This window comes from Erpetoichthys calabaricus, chromosome 3, assembly GCF_900747795.2.
Source record: "Erpetoichthys calabaricus chromosome 3, fErpCal1.3, whole genome shotgun sequence".
NCBI lineage: Eukaryota > Metazoa > Chordata > Cladistia > Polypteriformes > Polypteridae > Erpetoichthys > Erpetoichthys calabaricus.
The window spans coordinates 259923297-259949310 of record NC_041396.2 but is presented as its reverse complement, the minus strand read 5'-3'; the positions used below and the strand labels follow the sequence as shown (position 1 = coordinate 259949310).

The 26014-nt window shown below is 40.6% G+C and overlaps 1 protein-coding gene across 1 annotated transcript; it reads right to left on the bottom strand.

Moving 5' to 3' along the window:
• Positions 1-216: 216 nt before the first annotated feature.
• lamtor4 (late endosomal/lysosomal adaptor, MAPK and MTOR activator 4) lies at positions 217-24419 on the bottom strand. Its single transcript, XM_028798134.2, has 4 exons — positions 24350-24419; positions 11126-11206; positions 5102-5219; positions 217-4356 (listed from the first exon to the last, which is right to left on the bottom strand). Exons 1-4 carry the CDS (start codon positions 24350-24352, stop codon positions 4259-4261), a joined length of 300 nt encoding a protein of 99 aa, XP_028653967.1. The 5' UTR covers positions 24353-24419; the 3' UTR covers positions 217-4258.
• Between the last annotated feature and the right edge of the window lie 1595 nt (positions 24420-26014).

The window sequence follows — 26014 nt, the reverse complement described above, 5'->3', positions numbered from 1 at the left end:
AGTAAATGATTCCTGGTGTCACTTTCAGCCTTCAACACCAGAACCGTGAAGAGCAAGAAAGAGGATAAATTGGCAAAGATTCACACAAATAAACCTTCATTTTCTTAGTTTGTGGTCTGAACATGGCAAGAGACTGTTTTTCAAACACACTCATTGTAATAAAAAGTCATACAGTTCATAACTTAAGGATATTAGAAGATGGCTGTACGCAGGTAATAATAATAATAATAAATGCATTTTATTTATAGGGACACTAGGTATACAGGCAAAGGACACAAAAGGCGGCTTGGGTTTCACTCCTGGTTTTTCCCATAAAAGGGACATAAACATACTGTATCCTCATCTTAATTCTTCTCTAACGTATAACCCAAGTAAACATTTCTCATTTGGGACTGGCTTTTAATAAGTGCTTTTGAATGACTTCTAGCCTTTTCGCAGGTCAAACAGATAAAACCTTTATCTCATTTATAAGCTCCTTATTATCCATTCGCCTTGTTACAGTGGCTGTGAATTTCCCATTGGGATTAATAAAGTATCTATCTATCTATCTATCTATCTATCTATTCATTTTTGTCCCCAAATCATCTGCACTTGCCTGCTGGCTCCTCTGTGCGCGTTTGTGTCACACACTGTCTGAAGCGGCTGGGTGGCTGCGTTAAACTGAGGAGAGCTAAAGGTGCACCTGGCACGAGACACGAGACCACACGCTTCACTCACACTACAATTGATTTTGCAATTCAAGGTTCATGTGACAATACTTCCACAGTATGACATTTTCATAAAAGTACTGCAAATTTAGTGCTACTTATTATTAGGCATTCATAAATCAAACCACTGTAAAATAACTTCAGATCAGTGCAAGAATACATAAGGTTTAACATCAGGTGCTGCAAGCTTTTTCTTTTTTTATTGAATAATAAAATATTAAACATAAAATATTTGCACTGCAGAAACATAGGACATGTTGCCCTTGTAAGTATTCTGTACATGTGACAGTAACCCACATTGATAAAACGGCTAAATGTCTGTGCTCTGTCTCTGTCATTCCAACGGATGGCACATCACAAACACTGCTTTTAAAAATCCCATATCAAATGGCATATAACAGAGTTGTGCATTTCATTTGTCATTCCAACTGATGCTGCATCACACACATTTGTAGTAATGCATTTTAATTACTACAAAATGTTTTTATGTGCTGTTGCAATGACTGCAAGTTTACTACATGCTTTACAAAATATATTCCAAAACACTAAGGTCTACTTTGATTTCAACCCAAACCTATAAACTTATAAAATCATTGCAGTACAAAATCGTCCCAATATTTTTTTTTGCCTTCCTCACCTGTTGGTCCTGACTGGATCTATGAAGAACTTAATAAGGTTAGTATTTCAATGCTCTGCATGAAGATGAGACTTCCACACTGTAATAACACTCACCCAGCACAGACACAGCGGAGACACACGTGAGACGTGACCACCAAAGCAAGTGCTGTGAATTTGCTCTCTCTCTCCACCCTGGTACAGGGCTGCACTTGAGAGAAATCCAAGATCCACATCTGTGTAACGTCACTTCATCACAATCTGGCTGCGATTTGTGAATCAGGCCTAAGCGTATCGACATCTCGTTCCCACACCAGCTTGCTGCTCCCAGTAGTGCCTGAGTAGATCATGAGAACTGGTCCACCACGACGGTAGGTTTGTGTGCTTTGCCATTTCCAAGAGTTCAATTTGAAAACAAATATGTGGATGCAATGAAACAACGCTGGACTTCACATTACCATTCGGAGACTGCGACTCGCTAAATTAAGTTTGTGTTGTGGTCCGAACCCACCCTGTGTGGATAGCGCTTTGAGTACTGAGAAAAGCGCTATATAAATGTAATGAATTATTATTATTATTCTCTTGTATGTTAATGTCTATGATGTGTGTCAAAAACATTCGTCTTCACCTCATTACATTGATGGTGAATGACGCTTCTGCCAAAGCTCAAGTCTGTTTGTCCTTTTATACCTTTAAGTTTCATTTTCTTTTTTAAATCCCCTGCTTTCAACAAATGGCATTTTCATTTGACTTTTTGTTTCCTGTTAGGCATTTAGCAATGCCATACGGTACACAATACAAGGCCAAATTTCATACTGGCAGTATTTGTATTGTGAAATTTTGTCTTGTGCCTGCCGGTCACACAATTATTTCTAATAATAGTAATGAAACATCAAAACTACACATCGCTAATACATTTACAAGCTTTGTCCAAGCCATGTGGTTACAAACTACTGCATGTTAATCTCAGAATCAATAGATCCCCGTACTAAAAAGGCCAAATGTGTGTAGCTGTGTGTCTGTCTGGCTGCCATGGCTCTGCCATTCCAACAATCAGCACATCACAAACATTTGTGGTAATAAAACACCTTGCATTTGTTATTCCAACAGATGGCACATCACAAACATTAGCACTGCTTTTATGAATCTCATAGCAAACGGCCTACAACAGAGACAGCTGCATTGCATTTGTAATTCCAACAGTGCACCACAAACGTGTAGTAACAAAATGCATTGCATTTGACATTCCAACATATGGCATATCACACACTTGCATAATGTTGCATTTTATTACTATATATGTTTGTGATGCATCATTTTTTGGAACGACATGTGCGATGAATTTTATTACTACAGGCACAGCAAAATACATCCCAGTAAATGGTGCACTGCAAACGTTAACATGGAGGTCAAGTTCATTACTTATGACTACAACCCATCGTAAGCAGGTAGCACAGCTTGTATGGTATAAAGCAGTAATGCACTTACTCCCGATGACTCGAAGGGTTAAGCCGAGGCTTTGTCTTGATTTTTGGATGAACCCTTTGTCCTTCTTTTTCAAGGTGCTTTTTCACCTTGTTGTAGACAACCACACTAAAGTTACAGCCTTTGAGGCTTCATACATGGTGGTATACTTTTGTAAGAATAAAATATTGTACATTTGGCAACAGTTGATGATCATTCGACCCCACCATCGGCAAGACATATGCATTGCTTTATACACACGTCCCCCATGCTTGTGAACATCTCTGTCCTTTGTCAACACTGGAGACAATGCAGCACCCAAGCCCAGTTCTAGGACAGGCCATCTTCTGCTGCTGAGGTCCAACAACACATGCCCTCTCTTGTTTCAGCCATTACAGAGAGGCCAGAGAGCCAGTGCCAACACTGGCCTACAAACCCATTGCCAGGCCCAGTCTTTTAGCGGATAATTGGTTTAAGAATTGTGATCATTTTTTTTCCCCCCATTGACCAAAGTGATGAATACCTAGATATAGACCACAGGCTGTCAAGGATGCCAAAAGGTACATTAATGCTGATTTGAATTGATTTTATTTTGTGCTAAATTTAGACCACTTAGTAGAGGTCTCATTTTGATAAATACCAAAAATATCCAAAATTAAATTCATTGAGAATCAATGGTGTATATAATAAAATGTGAAAACTCCCACCAAGAGGGAGGATATTTTAATAGGCACTGTAAATCAGATCAGCATCATCTTTTCAGCAAGACTCACCCAAGCAAGTACAACTCTGGAAGGTACGCCATAGACGTGCCGCACAAAGAGAAGGTGATCAGCACATAGTAGCGCCTTGTACAAAGTGGCATACTCAAGCAAATAAAAACTGAAACCTTCCCAATATATTTTATAAAACAAACAAAAAAAAAAAAAAAAGTACAGATGCTTGAACATGAATTTACTGTTTGTTATTGAGAGGACAACTCTAAGCCCAACAAAAAGACAAGGCAGACACCTCTAAGACATCAAGACAGCCATTGACATATCATGAAAGAAATCTCTGTGCTCAAAACTACAATGAAGGAGGATTATGTCCTCTCAATTCCAATAATAAAACTGTAGATTCAGACCAACTTCCATCTCAACGGGCACATCAGAGCCCCCCGTGACTGATAAAAGGTGCGGATTTACATCACAGACAGTGATCATTTGGATATAGCAGCACACAAAGATGTCCTACTGGGTGCTGCATACATGCAACAAGGCTGCCAACACATCCTCACAAAAGAAACTAAACAGACCAAAGAGCAAAGCAGCACAAGTTACACAAACTTTAAGGGAAACACAAATGAATAAATTAAAGTTGTACAGATTCTCCAAGTCCATGGAAGGCTCCCTTTTGTGTGACCATGAGAAACCCCTCAGGAATTTGGCCCGTCAGGACTACAAGCGGCTCATGTTTGCTCCCAAGTTTGGCTAAACGTTGATTGGATCCCGCTGGTTATTCTGTCGCTTGACAACAAACACTTTTGTCCCAGAAACAGTAACCATGAACACATGATCTTCAAACATGACTGAAAAATGAACAAAAATAAACATAAACCATTTATAATAATAAACAAATATAAACCATTTATAATAATTAACAATTTCAGTAATTGTTAAAGCAGTGTGCCAAGTGTAACTTGCACTAAGACTTTCCACAGAAACAAGTGGAGTGGCAATGGCAGGCAGGTGTTAGTGCTGCCAACTGGCATTGCTAACACCCAAGATTATTTTTACTTTCAGCTTACAAAGGGGGTGATTAACCCATTCTACAAATATACCCGGTAAATGCTAGTTAGAGATAAAAATTAAAATCAATAAACATGGATAATAAAAACAAGCAACGTCATCTCCAAGGGTAACATACTGTAAAGGTGCAGTGGTTAGCATTGCAGCCTCACTTGGAATCTGCTTGTTCTCCTCATGCCTGCGTGGATTTTACTTCCACCGCCTTAAACAAGTGCTACTTAATAAAAGATTGCAGATTAACAGAGTACAAAAAATGTATACGTATGAGGGGCTGGTGCTCTGTCGAAGGCGGTTATATACTTTGTGCCCAGGGCTGCCCGGATTAGTCTCTGGTTAGTCTTGAACCCTCAATTGAATTAAGTAAGTTTGAAAAGGTTACATTTAAAAGTGTCTGTCATCCAAGCTGTTATGGACAGAAAGTATTAGAGTGTAGAGTCCCCAGTCATCCATCAATGTACAGCAGCTATATACACAACACGCGGGACTTCTAGTGGTTCCATACACTATTATTAACGAGAAGTTTACCTGACAGACGTTTGAAGGGCGGCTCCGAGCTTTCTTGCAGTCTAAATTTGCAGGCCGTCTGCACCATCTGCATGATCACTCCAGCTGTGTGTTCATCATTCTCCAGTTCACCTGCGGACTGAAAGAAACACAAGTTTGTGTAGGCAGCACCCTTAAGTCAGCTGCATGTACATCTGTACTGCATGTGCTTTTTAGCTCTCTCATTATTAATATTTTTACAACTTTAAAGCATGACATGCTTATTACTTATGCAGTTTCCTAAAATAAATGGATGAAAGCCTTCAGACAAATGTGACATTTGAATACACAGCCTTCTCAGCTTCTCTGTGCGCACAAACTGGTGGAGTGGGACATGTTTTGATCAGAGGAAAAAAAAAATTGGACAGGATTACTGAAACATTAAATAATCAAAACACCGCCAGTGGATAAGAGTTTAGACATTTAGGACCTTGATACTTTGCAGCTTGGGGCGCCAACTGAGTGATGTGGGCAGGAGTAGGTGGACAATGAATAAAATACAGGAGAAAACTCCCCACCTCTTTTTTCCTTTCTTTACTGACTTTTAACTTAGTTATAATGACAAAAATAAAAAACATAATTCTGTATTAAAACATTAAAATGCAGGAAGTTTACACTGAGATGCGTTGGAAACCAATTAAAGGCAGAAAGAACCAAAGACACATGGAATAAATGACCAAGTAGTGTGGTGAAGAGCAAGAATTTGGGGACCTTCAAATCTCTACTTAATTTTACTTTGGACAATCTACTGTAAGTGATGGACAAGCTTGTGGGGTTGAATGGCTTGTTGTAATGTTGTAAGCACTTGATAAAGAAACAAGTTAACTTTTCTCACATTTTACCCAACAGAGAAATTTGTAAAAATCTTACCAGCTATAATTGAGTCATTAACTGTAGAAAATACTTAAAACTATTTCCCTTCTAAAATCTGGGCTCAAATGTAAAGGCATAGGCCGATTATGCTGGGGTGTCAAGCAGAAATTTGGAAAAGTCTGGAGGAGTTGCCATGGAAAAAGTTTGAAAAGCACTACAATAACATTCAAGACGTTATATAACAACTTGTATATATATTCATTTTGTGAAACCCACATTCTCATTTGGGGCTACAATGGCTCTAATATAACATTCTCAAACCTGCTTAGTCCAAATTAGAGCTGCAAACAGTCCTACGCACGGTGCCAGTCCACTGGAGGGCCCACTTTTGCACACACCCAAACTCACACACTATGAAGCCAGGTTAGGAGTTGCGGATTAGCTTGACATGTATTTGTTACGGGACTGGGATAGAAAATCTACACCAGGGGTCTCCAACTCCAGTCCTGGAGAGCTACTGTGGCTGCAGGTTTTCATTCTAACCCTTTACTTAATTAGTGACCAAATTTTGCTGCTAATTAACTGCCGTAATTTTAATTGATGCACATCTTAAGACTTGGGCCCCTTAATTATTTTTTTTTTACTTAAATTAGCAACCAAACAATATGAAGACATAAAATGTACCAATACATAAACAACCTGCATCCATCACACTAACTGAAAATAAAGAAAGGTGAAGGCCTCAGTAATGTTGATCTGCTCAGGTCCACAAAACATTTTGACAGCGCTCTTAAACAAATTCAACAGTTTTGGAAATGTCTGCCATGGCAGAATGAGTGCCATGAAATTAGATAATGGGTTTAATTAGCAACAAGAATTGGCTTCAAATTAAAAAACTGAATGAAAGTTGGAGTTTGAGGCCCCAACTTAGTTGCTCATCTGTTGGCTCACTTCACATCAAATTTATGTTTAAGTGCCAATTATGGAAAAAAAAAAATTAACTCAGCAGTCAGAGTCTCAAGAAAAGTCAATTAAAATAAAGGGAAATAGTTAATTATCAGCACAAACTGGTCACTAATTGAGAAAAGAGTTAGAATGAAAACTTGCAGCCATAGTAGCTCTCCAGGAGCCTCATGTATAATGCATTGCATAGAGTTCACACTATAACATGGCATAAGCACAAAAGCGGAAATGTTCGTACGCACAAAAAAATCTAGATGCATAAATCTGTGCGAACGCCAACTTCCACGTTCTTCCGCTACATAAAACCCGGTCAGTGTAAAAAGTAATGCACGTGCACGCACCTGCTGTCCCGCCCCAACTCCTCCCAGAATTACACCTCTTTGAATATGCAAATCAATATAAATAGCCCTTAAGCTCAGCATTCTGTGAAAAAACAATGGCAAAAGCATGTGGGAAAATAGAAGAATTTCAGCGAATACCAAGTGGAGGCAAGGAACAACATTCTATTTGTTGGTTTAAACAGTGGTATAAACAACAAAAGGAAGTTGATCAAGTGACATAGAGTGTCAGAGAAACTCAAAAGCTCAAGTTCACAAAGACTCACAAATCCCGAAATAAAAAAAAAAATGTCACATATCAAAGTCACTGTGAAAAGGCGAGTTGTAGTCCACCGTCTGAGTGTCATATGAAAGCTTATTATGGTACAGAGGGGAACAAAAACAAAAAGACACAGTGGGGAAAAATCACAAAATGTCAACTTTAATCTCAAAAATTCCACTTTAATCACATAGTTTATTTTGTCAAAGTAGAACATTGTAAACTTCATCTTAAAATCGTTTAATTTACTAGTGTCTCAAATCCCATTGTAACTAAAGTAGCACGTTAAATGCTTTGTTTTGTATTTGATCTTCTATGTGCTCTGTGTGTGTGAATCACTACGTGCTTCTGGGCTTTCTCTTCCTCCGACAGGACACAGAATCCATTACATTCGTAATATTACAGATCTCTGAATAATTAAAATACTGAGATGTATACGTGATATAAATTTTCAAGATGATAGGAGTTAAAGCATGTTATTAAACATGGGAACACGGTGGCGCAGTGATTGTTCATGTCTCACGCAAGATGCTTGCTGCGCCATGCGTGACCTTCGACGAAATGTTTTATTGCTGCAGTACTGTCTCTTTCAAACGTACTAACCCACAATTCCTGTCCTTACTTTTCTTTCTCCAAATACCCAATCGCCACACAATCAGCTCTTTAATAGATGTTAAGCCATCTGTAAGCTTAGAACGGCGATTCTTCAAACTTTTAAGGAACACTGAAATATCTTTGTAGTACGTGTTTAATTATTCTATCCATCTATCCTTCCAGCACCAGCAAGAATACAGCGCGAGGCAGGAACAATCTGTGAACGGAGCGCCAGCTCCTCGCTAGCACTGCCGCACCATGACCTCGCATGTTTAATTATTAACAATATAGATTATTTAAATGAAGTTAAAGTTTTATCTGTATAATAAACATATTTTACTGCATTCCATCTTAAAAATGATATCGTCATCATATGTAAATACGCGCTTTATAAAGTGGCTCAGGTTGTGCAATATTATAACTGTAGTGCAAGTTTACAGTGAGGTAATTGTACTTATAAGTACAAAAACAGTTCTACAAGGAGCACTTGTTGGACTGATTGAGTGCATTTATAGTTCTTGGGATGAAACGGTTTCTGAACCGCGAGGTCCGTACAGGAAAGGCTTCGAATCGTTTGCCATGTGAGAGCAGTTCAACAGACAGCATAGCCGAGACAGCGTGTGCTTGATGCTGTATACTGATAATTCTCTTTCCAATCAGCTGCTGTAGATCTGTGATTCCACACTCAGATACAGTGATATAAATACTCAGAGTGGTGCAGTGAGAGTAATATGGAAAAAGATGACCTGCTGTGGCAACCCTTAATGGGAGCAGCTGAAAGAAGAAGAAGAAGGTGCAATGACAGTAGCAACGCTAAAGCAGCTATGGTATTTGGAATACTTTGGCTATTCCCTGGACCATTATATTGTTACAGGTTAATTACAATCAGATGCCTTAAACTAATAAACAATATGCAGTTAGTTTCAGTGTATATGATAAAGCCACGTCAGGGATGTGGATCTAAAAAAGAAAGAGTAACCACACAGGAACAGTAGCACTGCTTTGATGCTGGGAGCCACCAGTTTGCAAAACCGTGCGAAGAACTTGCGTACGCCAGGGTTGGAGTTACCATGAAAATGTGCGTGGCTTTACGCCAAGTTTAGGTTTTATACATCGCGATTTGAACGTGGAAATGTTCAATATTTTTGTGTGTATGCACTGTTTATACATGAGGCCCCAGTACTGTAGCTGGAGACCCCTGATCTACACATATATTGGGAGAATTTGCAGATTCCACAAGGAGCGCAAAATAAAACAGTTTTAGAACTTTTTTTTTTTGTTTTTTTTTTTTATATAAATACATACATTTTCAGGTCTCCTTATTTTAGCAGCCCATTTAGCACCAACTCTCAATTATAGGCACCAGGATTTTTGATCAAAACACCTTATCTTATATATGAACATCTACGCTTGGAAGTGTGCATGTGTGTGTGTCTGTCTGGCCCGGAAGTGAGAGGTGGAGTCGGGTAAGGGCTCCACCTCCACGGAAACAGAAAATTCACTTAGCTGCTAATAACACAAGCGAGGCCAGAACATCAGCAAAAACAAAACCTCCAAAGACAGACAAAATCACTTAGCCACTAATGCACAAGCAACGCGAGCACATCGGCAAAACAGTATCCCTTTTACTTTTCCTCCCGCCGCTAATACACAAGTGAGGGGAGCACATTGTTTTTCTTCGGAGGTTTCGTTTTGCCAAAGTTGCTTAGCTGCTAATGCACAAGCGATGTAAAGACGTCAGCAAAACGAAACCTCCTACGAGAGAGACGCCCAGAGTAGTTCCTTTCAATTACCGGACATGTCTATATTTCAATTTCTTTGCTGACGATTTCAACTGTTTCTAGGACCCCAGACTTTTTACAGCACGGTCTTGCACAACTAGTGTTTTATAATTATACTAGTCAGTCATTTAGCCCGTTACAATAACGGGCACTAGAACAGTAGAGCATAAACATTAGTAGGAACAGTCTATATTAAATGGCAAGGGACTTTGACCTCATTCTTTTTGTTGGTCGTATTTTTCTTTCTTTCAGCCTTTCTTTTGTTGATGTTTACTTGCCGTGCTGACCGTTCTTCGTGGGCTGCCGCCATGTATTGTGCGTGTTTAATTTTCTGTGACAGTAATACTGTCTTGTACGTCCGCTGGCTTGTACGTCCGTAATATACCTTTAATTTTCTCTGGCGGTAATACAGGCGTGCGCGTCGGTAATATGCCTTTAATCTCCTCTGACAGTAATACTGGCTTGTATGTGGCTGTAATATGCGTCACTGTATTGTGTACCTTTAATTTCCTCTCACAGTAATACTGATTTGTATTTCCGTAAAACGCCTCTAACTTTCTCTGACAGTAATATCGCGCATCGCACCGTGCCCCGCGCATGCGCACTTCACCAGAAGATACACACACACGGACACCTGGACGCACAAAGGGATTTTATTAAAGAGGATAAAATAAATAAATAAATAAAATCAGTGAAACACGCAATAGCCCCGTTTACACATTCTTGGGTTACCCATTCCAGGTATTACTAGGATTTTGTCTTTTGTAAACTTGCACGTGAAAAGATGACCCAGCATTTGCTGGGCTGTTGCTGTTCTACATACAGTCCCAGACAAGGAAGCAAGGATCCTAAATACCACAGGAAGAGGTGTGAAAGAAAATGTGCAGGTGGGCAGGAGTGGTGGAGTGTTACACTCATTCTATTCTTACCTGACGCAGTGAGACGCACTCGACATACAAACACCACTATGGATAGCAAATAGCAGAAAGAATACAAAACTGCAAGGATCAGATGGCGTATGCTACCCACATTTTTAGTATTCCCAAAAGCTTTATGATGCTTAGTCTCTAGATGTTGAGTGGTCATGTGTGTTTGTGTTAATGTCCGAGTTTCTTATAAACAAATTAAAGGAGAATCTGCTAACTAAATACTGCAACTTAACTCCATCTTCTCTGCTTTATGTATGATGGTACACAACTAGTCACAGACACAGAAGTTCATCTCAAGTGTTTCACAGATCACAGCTGAGAATACTTACTGCCAGAACTCCATCCTCGCTGATCACCAAGTAGCCCAGCTGGTCAGGAATCCGCTCTAAGCCCTGAGTGATAGCTGATGTCTGAAACACAAGAAAGATAACCAGAAAACCAAATGAATCACTCATCCAGAATGTCAAAGTCTGAAGGAGGAACTTCATTGCAGTTTTCTTCAATTGCTAAGAGACAGTCTGCAATACTGAAGTTGCTTACTCAGAACTTCTCAAAGTTGCCACAACGTCAGTTTGAGGGCTAAACTGTGAATCAGTTCTTATTGCTTTCATACAAAATCCAGTCAATGACTAAATGCCTCAAAATTCACAGATTCTTTTCTCACTCAAAACCCACCACTGACAAGAATGTTCCAGAATATATTGTAAACACCACACAATATAAAATAAGTTTTGTCCATTGAAATGAGATGAAACACAACAGGTCAGTGGAGTACCTAACTAGGTGTTTTGTGGTCAACTGATCTCATTATCATATATAGATAAGAGGTCATCTTTGGAATGACTGGACCAAGTGGGAGAACAATGAAGAACTGTTACAGGAAGAGAGAGAGGCCAATGAAGGAGAGGAAGACGAAGGGCAGTGGTCTCAGATGAAATAAGAGCTACAGTCACTGACCATGTAAACAGTCATGGATTCTAGAATAGAATAGAATGCCTTTTATTGTCACTATACACATGTACAATGAGATTAAAAGCAGCTCCTTCAGTGCAGACATATGTAGAACACAACAAGTAAATAAACAAATAAACAAATGGTGCAAAAAGTTGCTAAAAAAAAATTAAAAAAAAAAAGTTCTGCGACGCTATATACAAATGGAAAGAATAATAACTAAATCGAGTTATTGCACATTATTTAAACACTGGAAAGAATAAATAACTATTGCACTATTGGGTTATTGCACTTAATTTAAATATTGCACAATAATGATGATCATGTGCAGTGAGTAGTGGATGTTGGACCCTGAGAGTAATGATATTGTACAGTATACAGATATTACAGTTATTATCAGTACCATTTAGATATTGGATATTGCACAGTTGATGGATAGAAGGAAGTCCAGAGGTTGGGGGGTTAGACTGGGTAGTCAGTGCATGTGTGAGTTTAGAATGGTTATGGCTTTTGGGAAAAAACTGTTCTTGAGTCTGTTTGTCCTTGTTGTGATGCACCTGTAGCGCCTCCCTGAGGGCAGCAGGTCAAACAGATCACAGCCAGGGTGGGAGCTGTCCTTGATGATGTTTTTTGCTATGCTGAGGCAGCGGGAGGTGTAAATGTCCATCAAGGAGGGGAGAGGGCAGCTGATGATCTTCTGTGCTGCCTTTACTACTCGCTGAGGCCTCTCCCTGTCTGCCATGGTGCAGCTGCCATACCATACTGTGATACATTTCGTCAGCAGGATCTCGATGGACGAGCGGTAGAAAGTCAGTAGCAGGTTGGAGTCCAGGTTGTGCTTTCTGAGGACCCTCAGGAAGTGTAACCGTTGCTGAGCCTTCTTGATGACTGCTGTGATGTTGTCTGTCCAGGAGATTTCAGCGGACATCTCTTACAGAGATGCAGGGGAGTGCAGCCAAATCTGCAGCGTGCGACAATCGCATCAATCACAAGAATATTCCACAAAGCCAGCAGATAGGTGTGGTGTAATGGGTCATTAGCTAAAGTCAAAAAGGCCACTTTTTAAATAAATAGTCGCCAGCATAGAGAGAGGGAGTGGTAGTGTGGCTGGAGCGGTTCCCGGGTGAATTTGTGATGCGGGCGGTCCTCACTTAAGTGCACAGGTGAGGAGTCGTCCACATCCGTAATTGATGCCGGGAGCTGCTAATTACCACACGTGATCAACGTGCCCATGATAAATAATTGAAGTGCGAGGTGGCTACGTAGTGTTAAAAAGAAGGAATGGAAAGAAAAAAAAAAAAAAAAAAAAAAAAAAAAAAAAAAAAAGGTGAAAGGAGGTTAATGGAGAAGGAAGCAAGAAGGAGAAAGCCAGTGCAGGACAGCGACAGTGAGCGCAGGCTCGTGCTGATTGCAGGCAGCAGGGAGAGGCGAGCCCGAGTGGGGTGTTTGGCCGGCACCCGAGGGCCAACAGTTGTGGTCGCTCCTGCTGAGCACTTGTTTGGAGCAGGAGTGACTGGGAGAAGGTTGGCTCACTGCAGAGAAAGCAGCGGGAGTCGGGGACTTGGGAAGTGGAAGCCCCAGCGTGAGCGAACTGGTCGCTGGGGAGCCCAAGTCTGGGTCTGGGTGAGCAGAACCAGAGCCAGGGATTGGAAAGGCCACCAGACCAGTACAGTGTAGAAGGTCAGCTGCAGGCAGGGTGGCTCCCCTGGTGCATAGCCTGGATGGCAGTCACCAGTAAAGAAGGCACCGGGCTTTGCTTTAAAAGACTACTTCCAGCCATTGTTTTAACCTCAGTTTTAAAAGGTTTTTTTTTTCCTATTGGATTTTAACTTCCTCCAGTTCACTCGTTTTATTGGATTTTTTTTATTGAAACATTTTTGAAGCACTGCATTTTGGACACTGTTTGGTTTTGTTGATTTTTAAAATAAAAGCACTTTGTACTTTTGCACCATCCCCTTGCTTCATTGTTGTGCCTCACTGCCTAGCTCATCGGTGACATTACCAACGGTGTCGGGTTCAAGAGCTCCCAGAAGGAAGATGGGAGCATGGAGTAGAACCCACATCATCACAATAAGATGCAGTCTTCAGCAGTGTACAGTATGGGCAGTACACTGACATACATTGAGTATTGATTTTCTCCCTTAGGATTCAAAGATTACCTGACACAAGAGGGAGAGAATTTTTTAATGATTAGTAGGAAACTAACCCAGCCATAGGGAATGCACAAACCACTGTGTTTCTTCACGCTGGTGCCAAGCCCGGATAAATGTGAAGGGTTACGTCAGGAAGGGCATCTGGTATAAAATTTTGGCAGATCAACATGTGGACAACAATAAAGAAATGTTGGGTATATTGGGAAATGGATGCTAAGAATAGAGCTGCCAGGCAAGAGGAAGGCCTAAGAGAAGGTTTATGGATGAGGTGAGAGAGGACATGCAGGTGATGGGTGTAACAGAACAACATGCAGAGGACAGGAAGATATGGGAAAAGATGATCCGCTGTGGCAAACCCTAATGGGAGCAGGCAAAAGAAGAAGAATTAGAAAACTGCTATTGTTCACATGGTCACTGCCGACAATGGCATATACTGTAACTCCATGAAATCAGGGATAGAGTTCTGGTAGACAACACATTATTTGGCAACCTGGCAAGTGTCAGCATGGCAACAATTGCCAGAGTATTACAAAAGCATGAGCGGACCATCAAGTGCTTATACACTGTCCCATTTGAGAGGAACAGTATACATGTGAAGGAACTCAGATACCAATATGTCCAGGTAAGCAGTCTATTCAATATAACGGTGTTGTATTTTGTTCTTTAGTGGTCGTGGCTTTGAAGGTAGAACACTATAAATAAAGAAATCCAGGGTACAAACCCATCCAAGTCCCACTACCCTGCCATCATATGCCAAAGTTGCTCCAGAGGAATTGTGCTTCTAATTTATCAGCAGCTCGGAATAAGGTGGTCTTCCTTACAGGTTCCATACAAATGACTGAATTCCAATAAACCAAAATGGTCAGACCATACTGAGCTATGTATACAGTAATGTACAGTAATCCCTCGCTATATCGCGCTTCGCCTTTCGCGGCTTCACTCCATCGCGGATTTTATATGTAAGCATATTTAAATATATATCGCGGATTTTTCGCTGCATAGCGGGTTTCTGCGGACAATGGGTCTTTTAATTTCTGGTACATGCTTCCTCAGTTGGTTTGCCCAGTTGATTTCATACAAGGGACGCTATTGGCAGATGGCTGAGAAGCTACCCAGCTTACATTTCTCTTTCTCTTGCGCTGACTTTCTCTGATCCTGACGTAGGGGGATTGAGCAGGGGGGCTGTTCGCACACCTAGACGATACGGACGCTAGTCTAAAAATGCTGAAAGATTATCTTCACGTTGCTATCTTTTGTGCAGCTGCTTCCTGAAACGACAAGCTGCACGGTGCTTCGCATACTTAAAAGCTCGAAGGGCACGTATTGATTTTTGCTTGCTTGTTTTTCTCTGTCTCTCTCTCTCTCTTTCTGTGCTCTTGACGGAGGGGGTGTGAGCTGCCGCCTTCAACAGCTTTGTGCCGCAGTGCTTCGCATACTTAAAAGCCAAACAGCCCTATTGATTTTCCTCTGCCTTTATGACAGTCTCTGCTCCTGACTCCTTTGAAGAGGAAGATATGTTTGCATTCTTTTAATTGTGAGACGGAACTGTCATCTCTGTCTTGTCATGGAGCACAGTTTAAACTTTTGAAAAAGAGACAAATGTTTGTTTGCAGTGTTTGAATAACGTTCCCGTCTCTCTACAACCTCCTGTGTTTCTGCACAAATCTGTGACCCAAGCATGACAATATAAAAATAACCATATAAACATATGGTTTCTACTTCGCGGATTTTCTTATTTCGCAGGTGGCTCTGGAACGCAACCCCCGCGATGGAGGAGGGATTACTGTAATCCTTACAATGTAGTCCCTTGTGTTCAACCTGTTAGAGGGTCATGGAGTTGGAGGCTATGCAAACAGCCCATGTGCTCATCTTTATGGATGAAGCTGGGTTTAACCTGGCACAGCAACGGCAGTGAGGACAAAATATTGAAGTCACTGAGTGGTTTGCAGGACACCCAAGGATGTTATTATTGTTTCTGCCACCACACTCCCCCCTTCCTGAACCCCACTTAGGAATTATTTTCTGCACGGAGGTGGAAGGTTTATGACCACCCCACATGATCACATGTTTTTACTAGATGCAAACATATTACACCAAAGCAATGGCAAGGATGGATCAAGCATGCCAAAATATACTACCCTAGGTGTATTTACTGCTAGAGAGGACATCAGATGTGACATTAAGAAGAACTTGTGGCCAAATCCAGAGGACGGTGACTTCAATATTGCAGAATGTTTCTTAGCCATTGAAAAAAAACTGGGATTGGCTCCAGCTGACCCCTGTGACCCTGTGTTAGGATATAGCGGGTTGGAGAATGACTGACTGACTGAAATGTGGAAGTGTGACAAGTGCCTTAAGGGAACTTGTGTCTGTGAATGCAATGGGATTGATGAAAAGGGTTGCCCTTCTGCCACAGTCTCATCTGTGGCAGCAAGTCCTGCCCACAATTATGGGACATCAATTTTGCCACCACTTGTCACTTCCCCTGTCAGTCCACAGAATATAAATTCCTCCTGCACAGAAAGTCCAGCATCGTTCAACCAGAACATGCCCAAGGGAGCAGAAATCCTACAACCTGACACAACTGCCACAAGGAAGGGGCGGCCTTTTCCTTTTAGTTCTTAAAAACACATTCTTCTTGAACTCCAATTCTGCCAAATATAAACAAGGCATCCCGGCTGGGACCCCAACACTGCTTTTGTTTTTCTGTCCGATTTTCTCACACCGTTTAAAGGATATGTAGGCTAGTTTTGAAATTGAAGTTTGCTTCAAAATCATGGTATATATTAAATTTGCCACATAAAACAGAGTTCTAAAGTGAAATATTTTTTCTTTCTATCTATCCATTATAAAAAGAAATCCTGTCCTGGAAAGCAAAAAGCAAGTCTACGATATGTGATCTTCTCGTAAGACATTGTAAAGACCCGCGAGACCAAAGACACGCCCTACTTACAATCTATCAAATAGGACAATAGGCAGCAAAACATTCAGTCTTGTGAAGGATTTGAGCACACACAGATTCAGGGCTCTCAGTGCATATAAAGCGTATAAGGACAGTACATTATAAATTAAATGTCGACATATAAGCGAAGAAGAAAGCAGCGCGGAGAAAAGAGACTCAAATGCATTGGACAGAAAAAAGAGCAAAAAAGAATAATCGAGGTGCAAATTCAGAAAATAAGGAAAGTAATTATCAGCCTGGAACAAGTGGAACTGAAAAAAAAAAAGCACATCCAATCCGGCTCAGAATTAAATGACAGTAAGTAAAAGACAAAGTAGAACTTCATAAAGACGTTTACACATGTTGACGCTAAACACATGCAGGGCAGGTTAGACACTATGAAACCAGGGAAATTAGAAAGGCTCAAAAAAAAAAAAAAAATGTTGGCGCTATACACATGTGGAGAAAGTTAAAGGATATGAAAGTAGGAAAATTAGAAAATATAAAAAAAGAAAGTAAAGATCGCAGTAGCGCAAACAAACAAACTGCCTCTTTTAACTATGCACCAGTCTAACTTTGGTTTTGCACAATAATTACTACACTATTGCACCTTAACACTTAATTCTACTTTATTCACATAATTTTATTTATTTAATATGTTCTACTATACTGTTATCTTTCAATCTATTACTTTTTGTTAAAATAACTGATATTCTTCTAACTTTGCACAGTTTTTGATAAGCAGATCAAGATGCATTTCACTGCGTGTTGTCCTGTATAACTATGCAAGTGACAAATAAAGAATCTTGAGAATTTCAAAAACAGAGTTTACCGCACATGCATTTATTGGTTACTTTGTTCATGTATATATATTTATCTGTCTGCTTATTTAAAAATCTACATTTACCCCAGGAGTCAAAAACGTTCTGTCTAGCCCTTGTACAAAAACCCAGACAAAAGCTGGGGTATCACCTTGGTAACCCCATGTACTTTTGGAACTGTGAGAGGAAAATAGCACGACTTTACAGACAGGAGTCCAATGCAGAACTCTACTTACTTTTTTACTTTGTAAAAAAAGATTATTAACTGCTGATGATGTAGATCGTTTTGTCTATGCTGAAATTCCAAACAGAGAAACCTATCCTGACCTCATTAAAAAGATTCAGGATATTGGGACTCGCAAGATTACAAATATTGTTTTTACAGAAGTTCTGAAATAAAAGTGAAACTAATGAAACAGGAACAATTCAAAGAAAAAAAAAAATCTTAAAAGCGTGTATCCGGAAAACCAAACACAGGGGTTGGTGAGTGAAGTGAGCAGGGGGCAAAGCCCCCTAGTACATTTAAAAAGAAAACACCCAGCCTGTTCTTGCATTTTAAAAATGGGAGTGATGGGTCTCGAGTACAAACATGAAAATAAAAACATCCATTTTTTTAAAACATGAGTGTTGTCAGGTATTAGTCGACATCTCGAGATTACACACAAAGTATTGCAAAACAGCATATCCACATCATTTTAGAAAGGAATAAAAACAAAAAAAAGTTTTTATGAGACCCAACTAAAGTTTTCAAAAAAGTATCAATTGTAACAAATCATTTGTAACATTTTTCATGGTATTGACTTTACGGCCTACATTACTAATGCAATTCCACTTCTCAATGGCTTCTGATAATTGAGCCTTGTAGGCTATCAACCGCCATGGCATGAGTTGCAGCTCCATTTCCACCCACTCATAGGTGTTAATAAGATGGTAACTTCAGCTATGTGAGAACCTTCATCGTAACGCTTAACTGACAAAGAGAGCAGTCTGAGTAGAGACTGCACATACTTTGGCTTTGTCTAAAAAATGGACGGAAAAACCACGAGATACATGCAAGCCTGTATGCAAGATCTGCTACCGCACAATGCCAAGGGACCAACACAACAAATTCAGCCAAACGCTTAAAGGTGCAGCACACGAGTCAATACTAAGAATTTTGAGGAGGTACAGTAATCCCTCCTCCATCGCGGGGGTTGCGTTCCAGAGCCACCTGCGAAATAAGAAAATCCGCGAAGTAGAAACCATATGTTTATATGGTTATTTTTATATTGTCATGCTTGGGTCACAGATTTGTGCAGAAACACAGGTGGTTGTAGAGAGACAGGAACGTTATTCAAACACTGCAAACAAACATTTGTCTCTTTTTCAAAAGTTTAAACTGTGCTCCATGACAAGACAGAGATGACAGTTCCATCTCACAATTAAAAGAATGCAAACATATCTTCCTCTTCAAAGGAGTGCGTGTCAGGAGCACAGAATGTCACATAGATAGAGAAAACAATCTCTAGCAAACAAATCAATAGGGCTGTTTGGCTTTTAAGTATGCGAAGCACCGCGGCACAAAGCTGTTGAAGGCGGCAGCTCACACCCCCTCCGTCAGGAGCAGGGAGAGAGAGAGAGAGAGAGAGAGAGAGATAGAGAGAGACAGAGTTTGTTTTTCAGTCAAAAATCAATACGTGCCCTTCGAGCTTTTAAGTATGCGAAGCACCGTGCAGCACGTCGTTTCAGGAAGCAGCTGCACAAAAGATAGCAACGTGAAGATAATCTTTCAGCATTTTTAGACGAGCGTCCGTATCGTCTAGGTGTGCGAACAGCCCCCCTGCTCAATCCCCCTACGTCAGGATCAGAGAAAGTCAGTGCAAGAGAGACAGAGAAAAGTAAGTTGGGTAGCTTCTCAGCCATCTGCCAATAGCGTCCCTTGTATGAAATCGACTTGGCAAACCAACTGAGGAAGCATGTACCAGAAATTAAAAGACCCATTGTCCGCAGAAATCCGCGAACCAGCAAAAAATCCGCGCTATATATTTAAATATGCTTACATATAAAATCCGCGATGGAGTGAAGCCGCAAAAGGCGAAGCACGATATAGCGAGGGATCACTGTATATATATCTTATTTCTAAATTACAGAAACATTAATCAGCATAAGCCAGTAAGCTGTTGTGTTTGACATAGGGATGGAACATCTGACCTTTTTCTTGAAGTAAGCTAGCGGGCTCTGCCCCCTGCTCGCTTCGCTCGCCAACCCCCATGCGGGCGCTACACACTAGCCACTTCGCAGCTCTGCCACTCGCGTATGGGTAAGCAGGTGTACAATTTAAACAGATTTTTATTTTCATGGGAATTGTTACATATGCATAATAGATGTATTTTACATTACAGCGAGTAATTAACCATAGTAAAACGTAACAAAGTGAAAGAAAATTATGTTTCATGTTGCGTTGGAGGTATTAGTTGCATTACAGTAAGCCCTCGCTATGTCGTGCTTCGACTTTCGCGGCTTCACTCCATCGCGGATTTTATATGTAAGCATATTTAAACATATATCGCAGATTTTTCGCTGGTTCGTGGGTTTCAGTGGACAATGGGTCTTTTAATTTCTGGTACATGCTTCCTCAGTTGGTTTGCCCAGTTGATTTCATACAAGGGACGCTATTGGCAGATGGCTGAGAAGCTACCCAATCAGAGCATGTATTACGTATTAAGTAAAACTCCTCAAATATATTGTGAGCAGGGGGGCTGTTCGCACCCCTAGAGGATACAGCCACTCCTCAAAAAACGCTGAAAGATTACCTTCACATTGCTCCCTTCCTTGCTGGGCTTTCTTGCAGCTGCTATGTCAAGCGACATGCTTCCCGCACGGTGCTTCACATACTTAAAAGCTCGGACAGCACCTATTGCTTTTTGATTGTCAGAGCAAGAGAGAGAGAGAGAGAGAAAAGCAAACATTCTATGCTCCTGACGTGCACTCCTTTGAAGAGGAAGATATGTTTGCATTCTTTTAATTGTGAGATGGAACTGTCATCTCTGTCTTGTCATGGAGCACAGTTTAAACGTTTGAAAAAGAGACAAATGTTTGTTTACAGTGTTTGAATAACGTTCCTGTCTCTCTACAACCTCCTGTGTTTCTGTGCAAATTTGTGACCCAAGCATGACAATATAAAAATAACCATATAAACATATGGTTTCTACTTCGCGGATTTTCACCTTTGGCTGGGGGTTCTGGAACGCAACCCCTGCGATGGAGGAGGGATCACCGTATACATTTTTGTCCTGTTTGGCTTTGAAATTAACACGCAAATACATTTTAAACTTACAATAAAAGTGTAAAACTACAGAAAAACAATTTTTGGAATCAAAATTCAAAGTGATATTGATGAAAAGTTGATTCCATGTTTGGACTTTTATCGTGACAACACAACATATAACTGCTTGTGAGTGAATATCATTTCTTTCTCTCCAATAAATAAACCGTCTTTATCGAATGTTTGTCCCCATGATTTTTTGTTATAGCAAAAGCTATTCCAACTGGAAACATTTTAATACGAATGCCATATCAAGATCTCCTTTGGTGTCTAATGTTTTCTGCAGAACATGTACCACATTACCTTTCTAGTCAGTTGTTAAAATTTTACATGTCAGAATTGTTTGACCAATTTTGAATACAACTAATCTTGTCTTATTGCATAGCCCATCACTCAGACATAAATTACGCAATAACATTACGATACATCCTTCTTTCAACAATAATTCGGCTGGTGGAAGACCTGACGGTGTTAACGGTTGTAGATATTCTACGGGATATGGTAAGTTGATGTTTTCATTGTCCACACCATCACCACCAACTGTTTCAGTATAGTCTATTGATACACATTTAACCAATCTGCCGTGTAACCGATTGACAATTTTCACGTAAATTTGTTTGACTTCATTGTTTCTCTGTGTTAAGATTGCCCGTGTACTCATTTCTTCTGTTGATAACCATTCGGGATGAAATACTTCATTAAGACTTGGATATAATAAGTCTTCTTTTATTGGGAACTTAAAGTGTGGAAAACGCAAAGAGCTGAGAGCGCAGGAACTGTGTCTGACAAAAGCATTCAAACGAATGAGAGGTGAGAGGACCGTAGGTGTTGGCCGTTAACCAGAAATGGTTGAGAGGAGGGTGGGACTTGAAAAAAATCTCTTGGTAATAGTCTCGCCTGAAGATTTTTTTGTATAATAGAGAGAAATGTTTTTTTCAGTCAGTTGAATATTTAACACATCAATCAATACAAGAGTCAGCAACCACTTTATCTGTGGGCCAGTTGTATTCTGTGCTCTTTATTAGGTGGTAAAACATGTTTTAGCATTAGAGCTCGGTTCATCCCTCCATTAAACGCTCACTGCAAAGTCTGCTGCTGTAGGAAATTACTTTCATTTTTATTTCTCACAATTTGAATTTGTTACATTTGCTATATAATGTAAAGTGCTAGAACCTTTCAGTGCTCAAGCTGTATGAACAGTGGTGCTACTCCTCCATGTGCTCATTTACTTGGATTTAAACTGGTTTACATTTTACTGTTTACAGACCTTACTCTTTTACAAAAGATTGCACTAGTTGAATATAAGTATTTGCATTTAATGACTGAAATTTCTATTTTTTTTCCCACCAATGTAAAAATGTTAATGCTTACACAATTGCAATTGCTTTAAATACAGTGCCCTCCATAATGTTTGGGACAAAGACATTTTTCCCTTGATGTACTCCTCTGTTCCACAGTTTAAAATTACAAATCAAACAACTCAGACATTGTGATTAAATTGCACATTGCCAATTTTCATAGAAGGGTATTTGCACACACTTCTATTACACCATGTAGAAATGCCAACACTTTTTATACACAGTCCCCCCCCCCCCCCCCCCCCCCCCGTTTCAGGGCATCAAAATGTTTGGGACACAGCAATGGCAGGTAGGCAGAGATTCTACTGGAACTGCGGATGCAGAGTTAATTGCTGCATTATTATGCGGTCCACATACAGAAGAACTTGCTGCTCATAATTACTGTATTTTCAGGGTTAATGATCTCACTCTTCATGTCAGGGTGATGTGCACAGCATTATGGGAGGATCAAGGAGTAAAGTGCTGCCAGTTGAGGTGGTCTGCGTACCTGGTTTGGATACTTTCTGGTCATCTCCCACTGTACATATATACAAGGCACAGCTATATGGAAGACCAGGCGACCCTGGCGATATCAACAGGCCTAGCAGACCCCAAGATGCAGAAAGACATTGTGGAGTGTAGGGCAGCCTGATAAGCCCAGCTTTGTTTATTGCTGCTGTGCTACCGAAACACTCATCAAAAAAAGCACAGTAAGAAATGTCTCGTCATGGACCATGCTGCTACAGCCTCAGTCTTACAGGTTCACTACATACAACATTTGCAAAATGAGACCAAAAATTAGAGTATGCAGCAAAGCTCCTGGTCCAGGCTTTGTTCTTGTCACATCTGGACTACTGCAACTCTCTAATGGCAAGAAGTACCTATCTGCATGTGTCACCAAGCTATGGCTGCTGATTCAATATGCAACAGCAAAACTGATGTTCAACCAGCCTAGGCCTGCACATGTCACTCATCTTTTCAGATCACTACATTGGCTCCCTGTAGCGGAATGTGTTAAGTCGATATAAGTGATGCTTGCCTACCGAGTAGTCAACGGGTCAGCACCTGTATCTATGGTGACACTTGCGAGGTCCTATGCTGCTGATGAATGGTGTCTGGTGATGTGACTTGTGTGCGCTACAAAATCTCAATCCAGACTCTTCATCTGTAGCCCCTATGAGCCTCCCACTTCCACTTGAGATTCTGACTTCCTCTACGTGTTTAAGAAGCGTCTGTAGGACTCTCTTTTTTGGGGAATTTCTGTCTAACCGACTTAGATTTTCTAAATAAGGAACTGTATTAGCTTGTATGTTGTTCGATTTCTTCACCCTTTTTTTACCCCTTAAAAGACTTGTTCCCAAACAATCCCCAAGCTGATGTTTACTCGATTGTGTGGACCGCTTTTATCAGTCTCTTTGGATAAAAGTGTCTGCGTAATATAAATGTAAACAAAGAAGACACTGAATTCTTGAGACACCCAGTTGATCTCCGGAGTCAGTGACTTAGACCGCAGTACCCACTTCACTGAACAATTCTTTCCAGCTTTAGTTGCTGCCACGTGAACTGCAATGTTTTGGTACCACTTTATAGTTTGCTGCGCCATTCGGTAACTGCAATTATGTGTTGTGAGCTGCATGGTCTACACTAAACCTTGTTTTAGCCTGACAGACTGTTACTGAAACAAAGTCATACAGAAACATCCCGAAGACGTTCCTCTTTTAGTGTGAGCGGGCGAGGTCAGATGTTAGTTCAGTTTAATAACTGAAATAAAATACCGGTTGGTAATAACAAAAGACATTCGAGCATTCGTGTCCGCTATATATCATTAAATTGTGTTAAAAGACAAGCTGTAATCTTAAGTAAAACTCGTTCTGATATTAACAAGTGACTCGATGAGCTCTCCTAGTCGTGTCAAAAAAAAACTGAATCGTTGTCCACCTCCGTTAGCGAATAAAGAGGAAGAATACAACAGATGATCTGCTTAGAGCGATCGTCTTTGCTCACACGTACCACATTTTATAAAATGAAAATTTAAAACAAACTCACCATCTTTACCCCGTCCCGTTTAACTTCCCTCAAAAGAAGCAATCATATGATGCTGAGGTCACCTGAGTGCCAACGAGCTTTATACATGTTGATCTGCTCATAGGTGCACACGACTGCCCATAAACATATCGATTACGCCCACTACCTAATTCTCTCACTTTGATTGGTCGGAATTACGGTCAGTTACTTTGTAGCCCGCCCAAAGAAGTTCTGTTTCCGGGCAGTCGTCAACAGTTCTTACTCATGAGTTGTTACAGAAACTCTGAACTGCACAGTGAAAAAAAATATGGGATAGCCCTTAACTCGTACGTACGAGACAAAGTTAGATTACAAATTACAAAAGCGCGCTTCAGGGCTAGCTAATTACGCCTTTACCAACGCTACGACGCTTCAGTTTGACGTCACTCCCATCTGTTGTAGTGTGGAGATATCAAAAGCAGACGGTGAGCTTTAAAGGAGTGTGGGATGGTTGGAGATGGGTCTAAGTGCAGCCTGCCATAATTCCCACAACGTCAGTCACGAAATGCCCATCGCATGCCCCGTTACACTGTGGTTTAAATTAGGGTTGAGGGAGGGTTATCTGACTCAAAGGGTTTAGGTACGTGCTTTATGTTCACAGGTATCCGTCTGTACACTCGTACGGAGTCCCTGAGGGGATGTGGTTTATTTTTTTCTTCTTGGGAAGCAATTTGGTGCGTACAACTTACTATCTCGTGCCCACCATTTATATATCTCGTGCCCAGCACTTACCTTAGCCAGCGCACCAGGTACTTTACAGTTAGGTCGCATCAGCCAATACTGCATTTGCGCCGCATACATACAGATGAGCACCAAATACCATCGCGTGCTACTGTACATCATTTTCTGGTAACAGGACATATCTCTAAACAGTTTAATGTTTTCCTCACACGGTTACATTCCACGGAAATGGTATTGGCAAGTTTTAAAAACAGGTTATACATTCAAGTCCAGGTCGTTGGATCCGCGCTAACCACTGCACTAATTTATAACCACAATTTATGACAACGATGCCCTTGTAAAAGGATATCGATTTGACAGAGATGGAATCATATTCATATAAAGTCTTGTAAATCATGTGATCACTACATCTATGTGGAGAAGCCATGTGCAGTCAACCGAAATTAAAGTGTTGCATTTTCTGGTCAGTAGGAAATCGCAGCTTTGCAATTTGCAATTCATTTGTGTATGTCACAACCAAACATTTCCCAAACTTTGTACCCAACTTTGAACGCCTTTACAGTGCGTGAGATAATAAGCAGATGTATACATTTCCCCACCACTGCATGTGAGGTAATGTTAAAGCAAGCTGTATTGCTATTGTTACTATGATTGACTGCCTGCACATGATGAAGATCAATGGTCCAAGTGTGGACAAGCAAATGTATGTTAAGTGCAAGGGATACTACAGCATCAATATCATGGCTTACAAACCAGAGCGCACATTAAGATCTCAAGATGCCGGATATGCTGATGATTCCAAGGATTAATAAAATAACAGTGGGAGGTTGAGCTTTTAGTTACAGGGCCCCTAAACTGTGGAATGGTCTGCCTGCTACTTTAAGAGATGCCCCTTCGATCTCAGCTTTCAAATCCAGGCTGAAGACTCACCACCTCAGTTTAGCATATCCTGACTAGAGCTGCTGA

Bases quoted from the DNA above. Each gene is read 5' to 3' on its own strand.
- lamtor4 (XM_028798134.2), bottom strand. The intron at 5,220-11,125 runs GTAAGTATTCTC...TGTTTCTTTCAG, and splicing joins GCGAGGATGGAGTTCTGGCA to TCCGCAGGTGAACTGGAGAA. The intron at 4,357-5,101 runs GTAAACTTCTCG...TTCATTTTTCAG, and splicing joins GCCCTTCAAACGTCTGTCAG to TCATGTTTGAAGATCATGTG.